At 42.2% G+C, this 15,720-nt stretch overlaps 1 protein-coding gene across 17 annotated transcripts in view; it reads right to left on the bottom strand.

Annotated features, from left to right (window-relative positions):
• Positions 1-15,720, bottom strand: part of JAK1 (Janus kinase 1) — a 251,537-nt gene that overhangs the window by 29,545 nt on the left and 206,272 nt on the right. For all 17 annotated transcript variants that reach the window (XM_067006579.1, XM_067006588.1, XM_067006570.1 and 14 more), the window contains 4 exons: positions 11,013-11,166; positions 7,584-7,747; positions 5,374-5,716; positions 3,587-3,772 (listed from right to left, as the gene is read on the bottom strand). In XM_067006579.1, coding sequence (XP_066862680.1) covers positions 3,587-3,772; positions 5,374-5,716; positions 7,584-7,747; positions 11,013-11,166 — 847 coding nt within the window. The remainder of the gene's footprint in view (positions 1-3,586; positions 3,773-5,373; positions 5,717-7,583; positions 7,748-11,012; positions 11,167-15,720) is intronic.

Here is a 15,720-nt window from a genome sequence, read left to right as displayed (position 1 = left end):
AAGATATTTAACACAATGAAGAATGCACGACCCCAAAGGGAAGCTCTTTTTGTTGATAGTAACTGCACCCCTTGCAGTTACATGTAACTCTGTTCACCACACTCTTTCATATCTTACCTCAAACCTTTTATCAGATTGAGGAACAGTGGGGAGGCGGGGGGCGCATGGGCAGCTGTGGCAGGCAGGAGACTGGAGAAGCTGCCACCTGGTCCAGATGGAAGAGGAAGCCTGAATCAAGGTGGCAGAGGTATAAAAGCAGAGGTGGGGGGAACACAGTGTGCAGATGGCACCCTGGTTCTGGCACTACACATTATTCCTAGTTACAGAAAAAGAAACAGAGGCACAGGTATTTCATCTCATCCAGAGTTGGTCTAGAAGGTGAAACTCCTGGATTTTAGTCCAGGAATGGTCCCCGACACAATGATAAGGTTCCTAGATTAAATCCAGGAACCTCTGAGGGTCTGGAGGAGGCAGAAAGTCTTACTCAAAAGTGGGAGAGGCAAAGGCAAAAGAGGAGGAGGGAGGGAGTTTCCATGGAAGGAAGAAAAACTCCTGGAGGTGAAGACAGGTGGGGTTTTGTCTTGATCTTATAACCCTGAGCAAAGATGACCATGTGAGAGGAGCTGCGGGGTCAACCACGAACATCTGATGAAGGAAGGTTTGTAAAGCCATGATTTAGAGCTTTGTCTCACAAAAATATTAACAAACACCTGAGCCTTCAGAGAAGGGTAAAATGACACTTGAGTATACGACTCTTTCCTTAGCACTGGAGAAAGAAGAGGCTGGTGGCAGAGAAAAGCAGACAGAGACAAGAAGACCAGTGAAGGGGGGAGGGGTAGATATATGCAACCAGACAGAATGGACGTAAGGGGCTTATGATGAGAGTTAGCTATGATGCCAAAGGAAGGGTGCTTTCAGGTTGTATGCCAAGGAGGCCAAGAGAGGGCAGGGAGGGCTACCATAGGGATGGAGATTCAGGAAGGAGGCTCTGTGCTAAGTGTGCTTCCTTTCAGGTGTGACCTGGCATCTCCCTGCAGAGCCCCAAAGAGCAAATTCAAGACAGTATGGCTTGGGCAGCCCTTCATCCAGTCACATACAAACGAATGTACATAAGCACTTAAGTTCTCTGACAGCAGAAGTCTGAATAGAAAGGGGAGACGTCAAGAAGATGCAGAGAGAAGAGATAAATCAAGATATGATCTGATAACATGGCAGCATCATGCTCTCCTGAAAGACCAGCAACCAAAGTACTGCTTGGAAATGCCATGGCTGGGAAGGGATGGAGGAGTGAGATAAGAAAAAGCATCGCATAGTGTTAACCCACAGGTTCAGGAGCCAGCTTATCTGGGTTCAAATCTCCGTATCTCTACTTGCTATTACATTTAGGCATATATAATCATCATTTTTATTCGTCAAAAATTGTCAAATATTGGCAATTTCAAATAATTTAGTGTAATAGCTGTATGACCTTGGACAAGTTACTTAACTTCTTTGTGCCTCCGTTTCCTCCTCTGTAAAATGGGGATAACAATATACCCACCTCATAGGGTCGATATGAAAATGAAAAGAGTTGGTATTCGTAAAGCCTTTAAGATAGGAAATACCTGGCACACAGCAGGGCTAGTATTTCTAAAGGAAAACAAGGTAACGAGGAGATCAAGTATCGATTTCTTCTTGCCTACCCCCTGCTCTCTGCACAGCACTGTAGCTGGGCACAGAGCTGCCAGCCCCTGTGGCCAGGGTGAGTGAGCACTGACTTAGACGACAGGTGCACCATCTGGGTGCCAGACTTGACTCTGTCAGCCAGGACAGATGGGGCAGGCTCACAAAGCTTGCAACAGCTTTGTGACGTGCAGTTCCTCCTCCTCTGCCACGCATCTCCAGGGTTTGGCCATGTTGGACAGCCAGACCACAAATAGGCCAACCTCTCCCTCACTACAGAGTCCCTGGGGAAGAGAACACCGTGGAAACCAAAGCAGTGCAGGCTGGAGCTCCCCTGTGCAAGTTTCTACACCTCTCCCTAAGTCTCAGATTCCCCCCTGGAAGTGGAGCCAAAATCCTGATATCTTAAGGTCTTTGTAAGGACTAAATAAGATACTGCAGACACATCATGTAACATGACTTAAGATCTACAATATGCTGAATAAATAGCATTTATTTTTATTTTCTCCCTCCCACCATTTTCCATCTCTCCACTAACATCTATCTGGGCTCTTCTTCTACTTCCTTCACATTTTTACTACAGTTTTCTAATGAAATCAATGTATCTTTATTGTTTAAAAAAATGGGGAGGACGGGGAGAATTAAAAATTAAAATCACTCATAATCCCATCATAAACAAATAGTTGTTAATATCTGATTATTTTTCTAAGAGCATGTGTATGTATATGCATAAATTTTTTTAACAAAATTGGTTCCATTCTACCAATAGCTTTATATTCTGCTTTCTTCTATTTACAAACCATTTTTCCAGATTTTTTTTTAGTTCAGCAATTTGTTTACATAATATTCTACTACTCAGATGAGTTGTGTTTTATTCTCTCATTTTCCTATTATCATATATGCAGGTTAGTTTCAGTATTTTGACACTGTAAATACTGCTGGGATAAACACTCTCATTCATAAACCACTGCCTGCATCTCTCATTGTTTCTAGAAGACAGGTCCTCATTTCCTGTATGGAGGGATATATAGATACTTTCAAGGCTTTTAACACGTTTACCAAATTGCATCTTTCCCAAACGGTATATCAAAAAGGCTAGTTACTCTAGGTGTAAAAGAATGACCATCTGTCTTAAACCATATCACCAGATTCTTTCCCAGTACTGAGTGTTATGATTTTGACAAAGTATTTGCCAATTTTTAGGCAAAACATAGTACTTCCCTAGATGACTACCTTCATTGCATGGAGCACCGTGTCTCACCCACCTGTCCTCCCCATGTGCAGTCAGCCGTGACTTCCCCAACACAAACATGTTTATTCTGGCAGGACTCCCACTTCCCCTTCCAAACTGGCCTGCCTGTCTAGATCACATCCTCAAGTGATACCAAAAAAAGAGGAAGAGAGGTTGAACACCCCTTCCTCTGTCCGAGAGTCACTTGGGTGTGCCTGACACCATGATGAGGACAGTCATTGTGGCCAGAGCCACCAGCTGGACAGTCTGCTCAAGTGCAAAGTGGGGCTTCCCACCGACCGCATTCCAGATGACGCACCCAACTCAGCAGAGAGGCTGTGCAGGAGCCCTTGGCAGAAAATGCTGACACTCACTCAGTGATGTGGATCTTCAAATCCACTAACTTTTGTGAACTAAATATTGATGCTGAAATATCTTTGGGAAGACAGCAAATCCTGAAGCAGATACACATTTGAAGACCAAAGAAAGGCACTAGAATGTACTCGTGTAGCTTAAAAACAGACATTGGTAATGTCAATGTCAGCAATAGGGACTTTTTGGCTTAAATAAGACGATCGTAAGATTTTCTCTTTGGGACAGGAACCCTGAAGAGCACATGCTGCATAACTGTCCGCAGCCAAGTCTCCCTCCAAACACCAGACCCAGGCCGAATCACTTCTGAAGCAAACTTACCATTTTTTTGTTGTCCTGCTTATTAATGCTGACCACAGACTCCTTGATTACAATGTGAGTAATCTCAGGGAAGTAAGAAAAATTGTTCCACTCTTCCCGGATTTTGTTTTTCTCCTCATCCTTCTTGTGTTTATTTTCCAGTTTTTTCCGTTTCAGTTTATTTTTTTCCTTTTCAACAGGAACAACCTGATAAGATACATAAAAGTGACACAGTGAAGTCAGCTTTCTCATTTAAGATACATAAAAGTGACACAGTGAAGTCAGCTTTCTCATTTTCTATTGGTATTTCTCATTTTCTCCCGGCAAACCAACAGAAGGCCTGCAGCCGAGGAGGAGAAAGCCAGAGTGCCTGGATTGACAGAGGAACTGGGAGAGTTTGCACCCATGAGCCTATTTGGGTCCCCATGGGCCCATTTGGTCCCATCAGGGATGCCTGGGATCCTACACCTGGAAGAGATCTTAATGAACACACTGACTAAACTCTTTACATAATCTATAATGTGCAAGCAAACTCAGGAATGGAAATAACTGCTCACTAGACACGCATCTACAATCAGGTCCCCCCATTTGAACAGAGGCTTTCTCCTTTTAGAATCTATCACTGATAGTCTTGACTTTATAGCCATATTCAAGTTGGAATTTTCAAGAGAAGGTATGAATCCCATGCTTGGATAACCTAGGGAGTCATACATGTCTGTACAAGCTTACGTATTTTGTGTAGCAGAAGTCTTGGAGACTAGAGATCTGGGATAAGATCCTGCCTCTGCCAGTTACTTAGTTAAGTCATCTCTTTGCGCCTCCATTTCCTCATCCATAATCAGAGATCTTATATCTTCACAAGGTTCTCTGAGCAGTAGGTAAGTTCTTAACACAGTACCCACACTACACAGAAAACACTTGATAAGTGTTTGGCATTGTTATTTTCACACGAGAATAAAATAGGAGTAGAAAGTAAATCCCACCTTTACTTCAATATTATTATTGTTTACAATAATAATGATGATGACGATAACAGCAGCTATAATAATTTATTGAACATTTATCATATGCCAAGCTCTGTGCTAAATGACGTTCAGTTCTCTCAACACCATGAGGTAATACACTAAGTATCGCCATTTTATAGATAATTAATATGTGGCTGATATATGTGAAGTAACCCTCCCAAGGCCATGTGAGTATAAACAGTGGAGCTAGGATTTGAACCACATCTATTTAGATTTAAAACCCATGCTTTTAAACCATTCTGCTCTATTGCCTCATCCAACAAACACTTCAAAAAGCAGCTCCAAATTGCAAGAAAAATACTCTATTTCACAGAACCAGAGGGCTAAATTCAATTCTTGGCATAATCACTGTTAGTTAGTTATGACCTTGGGCAAGCTTCTTAACTTGTCTGTGCCTCTGTGTTCATCCATAAAATAGGGAAAATGATAGTATCTCTCATAGATTTGTTTTAAGGAATAAATGAGTTAATACATGTAAAATGCTTAGAAAAGTACTTGGTACACGGTGAGCACTTGGTTCATGTCTGCTGTTATTACTATATTGTTACATATTGTATATGTTGTTATTATATTTGTTTCCCTACAGAACTCAATAAATATTTATTTTAGATCTACTGCTACATGGATACAATAAAAGATGAATGATACATGGTCTCTAGCCCATGAAATAAACTCAGCTGACAGCGGTGATGAACATGCAAAGAGATAATCCCAAGAGAATACATGGAACACACCACGTGACACAGGATGTTCTGTTCTGATCAGCCACCTATCAGCACTTACATTTGGTTTCTGCCTCCACTGGATTCCAAGATTTCCAGTCACCATCACTTCATAGCAGAGGATGTTTCCATTATCATTCGGATGGAACCGATTCATCTCATTTTCTGATGAAATCAGTAGCATGGAAGTCTCAAATATTTCAGCACCATAATGTTTTGTCAAAGTTTCCAAGGTAGCCAGGTATTTCACCTTCAGGTCGTGTGTGGACACACTGCTGTCACATATGGTCTTGTTGTTAAACTCCTTTAGGAAATCCTTGAAAACATTATTTATCCGCATCCTGGTGAGAAGGTTCCTCTGTCTGATGGACTTATTCAATGTTTCTGGAATATATCGCTTGTAGCTGAAAGTAAAAAAAAAAAAAGTCTCTTTTTCATGTACAGGTTAGCAGAATAGTGCAGAAACAAACCTAAGTCTATAAATCTTCCTTCCCTGTGTTGCCAAGTGAGAAAGAAGGGTCTACTCCCAGAGGGTCTTAGATGGAGTAAAACTCTGAGGATGATAATCGTAAGGAGATCGAGGTGAACAGGGATTGAAAGAAAAAAGTACATGTTCCACAGATTTACTGAAATGGGAATTCCTACAGGAATCATCAGATTTTCTGGGTCACAAAGGCAGGCAGCAAAATGCACTTATCTGTGTTTTTATTTGCTAGTGTCACTGTTCCTGTGCACACTGGTGCTCACATAAACACACCGTTACTAAGATTCAGCATCAGTTAGAAAGCCGCCTGGAAGGTGTCAAGAGTGACGGAAGATGTTTTGTATGTTCTATTTGCCTATCTATTTTACAGTTTTTCTATAAAGATCAAAACTATTTTTAGAAGAAATGGGAAAAAAACCATAAAAGCTAATTAAATACAAAAGATCTAGTGTTTGCCATGTGCAAATGTCTCAGATATATTAAATGGATCAACAAGTAAACTGAAAGATTAGTTACCCATCCAGGTGCTAATGAGAGAGTATCTAAGACTAACAGAATCTCAGCAAATGGATATACTGCTACAACAGGAGCCAGCTTTAAGAAGAGTATGAACACCAATGAAAAAGAAAACAAGTCCACTGGGGGTCAAAGTGGGGAGACCCATCGGCCTGTTACTCCCAGGCCTGAAAACGCACCTAGCACAGGGAAATCCCTGCTGCACAGATGGTTTCACAACCGTGGAAAACTGTGGAGTTTGAAATTTATCCCCAACAAATATTGTAATTTTTTAGATTAATGTAATAGAGAGGAAAATCAGAGGAGAGTTATCATTTTTTACTTTAGCCTCATGAAAAAATAAAGAAGAGGTGCCCAGAGCAAAAGCCACAGAAAACAGAGAAAGTAGCAGAACAGCATATGTCTAATCAGTCCCTGCATTTCCGAGGAGCAACTTGTGATCTGCTCCAGACTCTGGTCAAGGGCAAGGAGATACAAGAAGTAACCTTATGAGAAGATACATGCCACCTTATCACAAATAACACCACTATAAATAATTCCCTCTTCAAAATGAGACTGTCTTATGACAATCACAATAGCTCATTGATTTAAAAATTGTATTTCCAGACTTCCCTGCTGGTGCAGTGGTTAAGAGTCTGCACTTCCACTGCAGGGGGCACAGGTTTGATCCCTGGTCGGGGAACTAAGATCCCGCCTGCGGCACAGTGCGGCCAAAAAAAATAAAAATAAAAATTATATTTCATAGGTGGATGGGAGCTCGCAAATTGAATATTCCTTCACAAAGACTTGATCACAAATGATAATTTTAAGGAAATACAGTTTTCTTAAGGTAACAGTTGATCGTGCTTCACATCAGAATTAACGGCTCTCTAGTGAACTAGTTCTGGCTGGGAACGATAGCAGGTGCCTGTAGAGCTATACTGAGAAGGATTTTAGGACAGATCCAGCACAAAAGGAAAAAGTTCAGTGATAGATGGCAATGCCCAGCATGGGCAGAGAGGAAGGGGGAGGGCATGCAGGCCACTAATTTGACTGGTACCACAGCTCAGAACTGTCACCCTAGTACAAATTCCTGAGGTCATCAGCCAACATTCAAAATCAGGACACAGTTATAATTGTGCTACCTTTCATAAATATTCTAAAAAGGAGTTGTGCTCTGCAGAGAGCAGTAGTCAGCCAAAAGCTGGCAGTAGTTAAACTGAGATGTATGAAAACGTACAAAAATAACACCATCCCCACAATCAAATTCTTTAGCCAGCAGGAAGGTTTACCTGATGTCCTTGGGAAGTTCTGGCAACTGCATCTTCTTCATCATAGCATAGTGGGAGATGGCCAGGACGGCCATTCCCAGACACTCGTTCTCAATATCATGCCCATCCTGCTCCGTCCTGGGGTCTCGAATGGGAGCCAGGCATTTGACCAAATCATACTGTCCCTTTGGATCAGAGGTGAGAAGAAATGAACCACCACTTAAGTTTCAAGAGTCCACCCATGTTTCTGGTCTTGAGAGGAAGGTTCGCCACACAGGGAGGTGCTACCCAATAAGCAGTACAGCAATGAGACTAACGAGATTTAGAGTTTCTCTGGCACCAAAGCTCTTTCTCAACAGCTGGGCATGAAGGGGCTTGGGAAAGGTCTCCCTAGGTTAATTCATTCGTTTAATAAATACTCACTGAGCACTATGCTGGGTGCTGGTGAACAGTATGAACACATGAAGCCCCTCTGCGGGGCTTCCCATGTAAGTGATGATGAAAAGCAGCATGTACTAGGCTTGGGCTGCACCAGGGCATGGGACGTGACAGCTGTCTGGGGTTTGATTATTTGTTAACTCCACAACGAACTGGTGTATAAATGACAGAGCACCACATACCCTTCTGATGTAGATTTACAGAAAGGAGAAGGAATCCAGATTCTACACTGCATCCTTACCACACGTAAGTTTTTTCAACATCTGCTGTTCAAGTTTCTGGTAGTGAAATGTATCACCAAAATACACCCCCTCACTCACTGAGGCACGCCACATTCCACAAGCCAATGAGGGCTGCTTGGTCCCCTTTATTAAGCCCTAACCTGAGTGCTAGGCACTGTGCAAGGTTCCTCTCATTTACTATTTCACTTATTCTTTACAACAGCCCTATGAGGGGGATGCTAACATCATCATCTCTGCCTAACAGCTGAGAAATCTAAGGCACCAAAAGGTTAAATAACTTAATTCACTCACTTGGTAATCACTGATTAACAAGAACCAATTACGGGCCAGATGTTATTCTAGGTGCTAGGGATATAGCAGTTAACCAAACCACATCGCTGACCTTACAGAGACTTCCAGGAAAGAAAGAAGAAAAAACAAACAGAAATATATAACCTCAAGTAGTTACCAAAACCAAAGTCAAGTAGAAAGACAGAATACTGTGGGAGCTGGGGATCTAGTGAGTTGTGGGGTAGAGGGTCAGACCAGATGTGACTGCAGGGCTACAGCTCTGCAACACTGTGCTACAGTCAAACTCAGTCTTTAAAGTTCACCGACTGGAAGTGTACACAGCTCTTAGGATCGGGACCTCGTTAGCCTTTCTCCAGCTCAAAAAGAGGCAGACATGAAGTATGGGGGTGGTGTTCCTACATAAGGAAGGCACTCACTTTCCTTGAAGCAACTTTAGTGGGTTTTGGATGGAGGGTTCTCACTACTGCAGTTCCCCCTTTTCCCCAAGATAGGACTTCTTGTTTCTCTCAGTAAGAAAAGGACACTGACCACTTCTACAAACTACTAAGGACCAACAACAATCATCTCCACCAGTAATGTGTGAAAAGGAGAACAAAATCTGAAACTATTTTTGTCTGGCTGTGATTTTCTGTCAATATCACTGTACAACTACCTCAAGTAACTCATTCCTGAAGCTCTGAAAAGTCAGGTTCTAATGTAATACTTACTCTTGAAGTATGGTGCACTCTTTTTTTACACTTCCCCTCCCAAAAAAGTAAAAGAATCAATCTCAGAAATGAATATATGTAAAACTGGGAGGATGAATTCAAAAAGACCAATCTGAAAATGGCCAGTTCACTTATTTTTTCCACACAGTATCTGCCCAGGGCTGTGCCCTGTCCCATTTCTCTACTGTCTCTGACGCCAGTCCTCAGGTATAATATGGAACGTGGATAGTGTGCAATCAACAACTAAAGCTGTACAAGAGAATACAACTGTGACACATAATCCACAGGTGTAAAAGTATACCCGAAGGAAATAATAAACAGAACACATATTTAGATGTCTGTATGAGGCTGTTTTGTAACAGTGATAGCATAACAGGGGAAAAAAAATCAAGAAAAACTAAAAATGTTCAGAAACAAGGATTAGTTAAATAAAGGCTGACTTTTCCTCTGGATTCCAGCCTCACACTCGATTTCCTACCCGAAATCTCCACGTGTGTATCTCACAGGTATCTCCAAAAGAGAGCTCCTAATTCCCACCCCTTCTCCAACCTGCTGCTCCCAGTCTTCCCTATGCAGGCAATCACTCCGTTATCTATCAAGCACTACCTAAAATAAATTTCAAAATTCTCCTCAATTCTTCAAATATCCTCACTTTCCACATCCAACTCATAAGCAAATCATATCAAATCCATCTCCAAAATTAATCTCAGATCCACCCATTTTTCTCCAACTCTACTGCCACTACACTGGTGTTACTGGCATCTAAGGAGAGGCCAGAGGTGTGGATGAATATTCCACAATCCCTTACAACAAAGAATTAACCAGCCCAAAATGTCAGTAGTGCTGCTTTTGAAAAGCTTTGCTCTACTCCGAAGAAATACTTTCCCCACTCCTCCCTTAGAATTGCAGACACTTTTTTGCTCTTCAAAGTTCAGTATAAATGCCACCTCTTTAGAGAGATCTTCTCTGATCACACTATTTAAATTAGGTCTCCCCATTCAAACCTCCCTCCCCATATTCTCTATGACAAAGGCCTCTTTTTTCATAGCACTTTTCACAATTTCTTGTGTATTATCTATGTATCATCTTATCTGCTTGTTTTGTTTGTCCAACTCAATTATATGTCTGGTGTTTGCAGAGACCATGTCTGTCTTGTTCACCACAGTTTCTGCAGCGCCTTAGCAAAAAGTACACAGACACTCAGAACAATAAGATATTTTCAAAAACTACATAGTGCATAATACATATTTGCATGATAAAATCAGGAAGCACATATACAAAAATGTTAGTTATCTCAGGGTAATGTAATTTAGGTGACTTAACTTCTCTTTCTGGCTTTCTTCTAGTGTCTTATCGTTCTACCCTGTCACCACTGTGACTCAGAGTGACCACCTCCTTCCTCTCTGTGACTGCTGAGAAGTACCTTCGCGATTAGCCCTGCTGAACTACACCTTCCCTCACTTATAGCTCCCCTCTGCCCTCTGCACAGGAGGCACTGTAGACACAAACTAAAATAGTAGGAGGGGGGAAAAAGAAAGGAATGGGGAAGAAGTAAAGCCCAAAAAGCCAACAGGTGGGATAGCAGCCGGTTGGATGCTGAAGTGCCTTCCCCTTCCTTACCTGGGGCAAGTCCAGGGTTGGTGAGAACTACCCAAGGAACAGGCCATAAAGCATCTTAGCTGCCACCATGGTCGGCTGCACCAGGGAATCTGACCTCTACCATGTCTTACCCATCCCACAAACTCCAGGCTCTCCTGGGCCCAACATCTTACCTGAGCAAACAGATACTCCAATGAGCTGGCGTCAAGGAGAGGGGTTGCATCTGGTACTTTTTTTTTCTCATAGCTGTTCTTCTGCTTCTTTGGAGAATGTCGCCATACTGACTGCTCGTTATCATTGGTCCCATGCCAGTTGGTGAAATAGAACCTGTAAGGCAGGAAGATGAATGTTCACTGTGGGAAAGGGGACCTTGGCATGCGTGGGAGAGACATCCTGGTTCTACCCAGAGCAATCAGTGCCAGAGGTTAAACTTCCCTGAGAAGTAAACAGACAGACCTTTCATCTGTGTAGCGCTTCACTGTTTATAAGGTCCTTTTCTTTTCATTCTTACAAGCACTCTGTGAAGAGCATACTGCCAGAACCTCATCTGTGACTCAGGGAGATAAAGTGACTTCCTTAAAATCACAAAGGAATTTCCACTCCGTCTTCCCAGATAGGAAAACACTGCTGTCTAGAACTAGATGCTAGCCCAGCAACTCCCTCCACCGTTAGTAACGCCAGCCTGCCTTGAATCCAAGACCTATTTCACAGTTTAACATTTCTGAAATCTAGTTTCATCATACAGTCAAGACATACAGTTAATGTAGCAGTGTTTCCTAATTCTCACATGGCTGTTCCTGACATTTTTATCTTACAATGAACAGTTTTAAAACAGAAGAAATATACAAACACTACTACAAGCATCAGCTGCAGTGCCCTGAACTAATAAATGCTTTATATACATTATGCTCTTTAATGCTTACAGCAACTGTACAAGGTATGTTTCATTGTTTCCATTTTATAGATGAGGGAAACTGAGGTTCCGAGAGGCTAGATCCCATAAGACCACAAGCCTGTTCTCTCCACTACTACTTGCCTCTGCCATCTGTAAGAGAAACACAATGAGTTCTGGAATGTGTGAAAGTGACTGAGCCAAGCTGATCCAGGCCAGCTCTAGGCTACAGACTCAGAGGGTACCTGGGTCTCTCTCCCTTGACATGCCCATGTGCTGATGAAAAACCACCAGAGCATGGAGAAGGAACATATAAAACCTCCCAAAAAGGAGCTGCCGTTAAACTCAGATATCTGTCAGTGAGCTCTATTTGCAGAGCCTAGGGCATGCCAGGTCCTGGGTCAGGCTCTGGAACACAAGGGGTTCTCAGGCACAGTCCCTGCCTGCTGTGAATTCCCTGTCTATAGGCAATCAGTTAAATCCAGGGGGCACATCTCATAAATAGGGCTACACTGTGACTTTCATGGACCCCACACAGTTTTCCTTTCCTCCATTAAAAAAAATATTAAAGTTATATTTTACAACTATGTTGGTATAAAGATAAATATAATCCAGGCTGGATTATTTTTTTTCCTGATTTTAATAATATTAAAACACTTCTGTGGACTGCTAATAACATCATGAGCCCAAGGCATTGTGCCTCATAGATAAGTTTTTCTTGAACATGGGTGTCTCAGATAAGGTGCCAAAGGAGTACCAAGGAGGAAGAAGTTGCTGCCACTGCCAGGGGATGTGGCAGGGAAGGGTAAAGCGTTGGGGAAGGGAACTGGGACTAGGATAAATAAATACCAGGCTATGGAGTCTGGACCATACACAGAAGGCAGAGGAAAGACTGAGCCAAACTGATGTGAGGCAGGATCCCACTGGAAGAAAGCCCCACAGAAGATGGACTGAAATGAGAGAGGCCCAGAGACAAGCAGGTGCCTAAGGCAGCAGTCTGGGCAATGCCATGAGGTTTGTGGGGGCAGAGGCCTCAGTGCCTTGTTCATCACTAAATCCCCAGCGCCTGGCATATAACAGGTGCTTAATACATGCTTGTTGGATGCAGAAACAGCAAACGAATGACCTAACTCAAGAAGTAGCAATTAAAATGGAAAGGATGGATAAGAAGTTACTTTAAAGGTAAAAATCAACATTTTACAAATTTCAAGTGATTCTATATAGCCCATCATCCACAAAACTCATGGAAATGACTGATAATTTGACTGTGGCCTTTGGCATCTCTCTCTCAGACAGAAAGAGCCACGTTTCCACAGAGTCCACATGCACCATAAACAACAGCTGCAGGACTGTCCCTTCCCACATGAGAGTAGAAGCCTGAGGCTCTCAGCTGACAAAGAGGCAAGAATTCATGCTGCCCCCAGGCTGAGGAGCCTGCTCTTCAAGGTCAGAACAGAGCAAGGCGGGGAGGGCGGGGAGGACTCCTCCAGGATCGGCTGCCCTGGGCAGGCAGAAAGTAAGAGGTGAACCAGCCCTACCAGCTGAGCAGACACAGGAAATCTGACACTGGGGCAGAAAAAGATGGACAAGGCCATGGCCAACTCCTCTGACTGCTGAGGGAAATCCAAAATGGAGACTTCTCTTCATTCATACAATAATCTAGTGATCTACTATAAGTTCCAGGGGGTCTGCCTGGGAGGAGACAGGTGACGGGGTCTAAATGGGATGATTAAGAGAGTAGCTAAGAGCTTCTGAGTGCTAATCGTGTGCCAGGCACTCCATATACAAAGGTTCAAAGTGGGGTCTGACAGAGGGGCACGCAGGACAGGTAAATTCTGTTTGAGAGTGGAGGAAGGTGGTAATGAGAGAATGAGAATTATGTATGGTATGGAAGCTTACCTGGGATGAGGGGGGAAAGGATGTCAAGGACAGAGGAAGTTGTGTGAAAGAGCAACACTGTAGACAGATTTTCCTTGAACCAGTAGGAGCCATGGACCTCCCACACCCTGCTGAGTCTCTATGATAAAGAGCCAAGGGCCCAGCATACTCCCTCAGGGTTGAACGAGGACATTTTCTGAGGTTGCTGTCTGAGCCCTGTGAGACTAGCCTTGCCTTGGAAGCCTTTTGGTAAGATGTTCAGACAAGATAAGGCAATGTGCAGCTTCTCCACTACATAAAGGCTGAAGGGAGCCTAAAACAAGGCTGGATCTCTGGAAATTGCCTATAGTCAAAGGCTGACAGCTCTCTATTTAATAAGACAATAAAAAGAAAAAACCTTTAGATCAGTTAACTGCCAAAATCAACATCTTCCATAAGCAACAAGGATATATTGTATAGCACAGGGAAATATAACCATTATATTGTAATAACTTTAAATAGAGTATAACCTACAAAAATACTGAATCACTATGTTGTACATATGAAACTAATATTGTAAATCCACTACACTTCAAGAAAAAAAATAAATAAATGTAACAACAGGGAATGCTTCAAGGAAAAAAAAAAAATCAACATCTTCCTAATCGTTAATAAGACGAAACTAGTAAGTACACTGAAGACAGAAATTGTGCGCTCCTTTCAAAATTAATTATTAAACTTGGGCCAATTCCTGATATTACAACATGCTAAAGGAAAAAAATTAAGAATGATCTAAATAAATGTAGTATGATAGCTGCTGATATTCCTTTGCAGAATGATGTGGAAGAACACTGCAAGAACGAAGGAAGGAGGGAGGGAGAGATTATCCCCCTTATTGGCGGGATAGACAAACCTGCCAATAAGAGATATGCCTTCCTTGCAAGTTTTTGAGAAAATTATATTATAGATGATTACATATTCTAAGTTTATGTACAGCTATTATATACAACTAATTCTCTTTAGGTTTCTATAGAACTTTACTAATGGATAGTAAAATTCATTTAGATGAAAAAGCAAGAAAACGTTTTTTTCTTAAAAAGGAATAAAGAATATGCTTGTCTTATATTAAGATATATTACAAAACAACAGCTATCAAAATTATCTAAAAGTAGAAAACTATAATTAAAGTACAAGAACATAGAGCTGGGATTCCACTGAAATGGTCACCAACATTTATTTTCATATTACACCTTCTTTAGTGGTGAGATGATGAGGTTTCAAAATTATGTAGTTTGTTGTAATGCAAATGTTTTAGCTTTGGGTGGGATCTTTTTTTCCAAGTTCAAAGAGCTTGTGGTAACAAAGCAATATCCTGTTGAAGCCCAATGTCAGGTACAAAGTCAAGGTGTCAAAAATGAGGCAGCCATGCACTTCCTGGCAGCTAACATAAACAGGGAGCTGGCAAAGACAGCTTTTAATCATGAGGCAGTCATATGACCAGCAAAGATGAAGGCCTCAAAGAGGATTCTAATGCTAACAAGACAATTCACTATGTGTGTAACTGTGAGTAACTCACTTCTCTTTTTTGGACATCAGTTTCCCCCTAAAAAATTGTAAGAATTGAATCAGGCAAACTCAGGTGTCTTCCAAGTCCCAGATTCTACCATTCTAGATTCCGAGCCAAGTGGAAAATCCTAGAGGGAAAGAACTAGAACTCAATGACATGCCCCACTTCCTAGACTTCAAGCTGCAAATACATGTTTCAATGCTGGGTCACACAGCCAACCCCCAGGCCACAGAAAGCTAGATTATACTCTGAAAAACAAATCCAAATATAGTCGGAAGGCTCAGCTGGGTGGGGTGAACGTTTCCCTAAATCTGGGGCGTGAAATCTCACATGACACACACCTCTCCTCTTAAGGTGAGACCGTGGGTGAGTACAGAGAGAAGAGGAAAGTCAGCCCCAGGATGATTATCAAAGAACGTAGATCTGGTTCAGCTTCCGCTGAGAAAAACATCCAGGCCACTGTGGAATGGTAACAACTCTAGTGACTCCACAGAGTAAACAGCAGCTAAAATACTGAGGGCCTCTGAGATCTCCAAGGCTTTTCCAGCATGACCCGGCAGGGTGA

The sequence above is a fragment of the Kogia breviceps genome, chromosome 1 (assembly GCF_026419965.1).
Source record: "Kogia breviceps isolate mKogBre1 chromosome 1, mKogBre1 haplotype 1, whole genome shotgun sequence".
Taxonomy (NCBI): Eukaryota; Metazoa; Chordata; class Mammalia; order Artiodactyla; family Physeteridae; genus Kogia; species Kogia breviceps.
The sequence above is the reverse complement of the archived record's forward strand: the minus strand, read 5'-3'. Positions and strand labels throughout refer to the sequence as shown.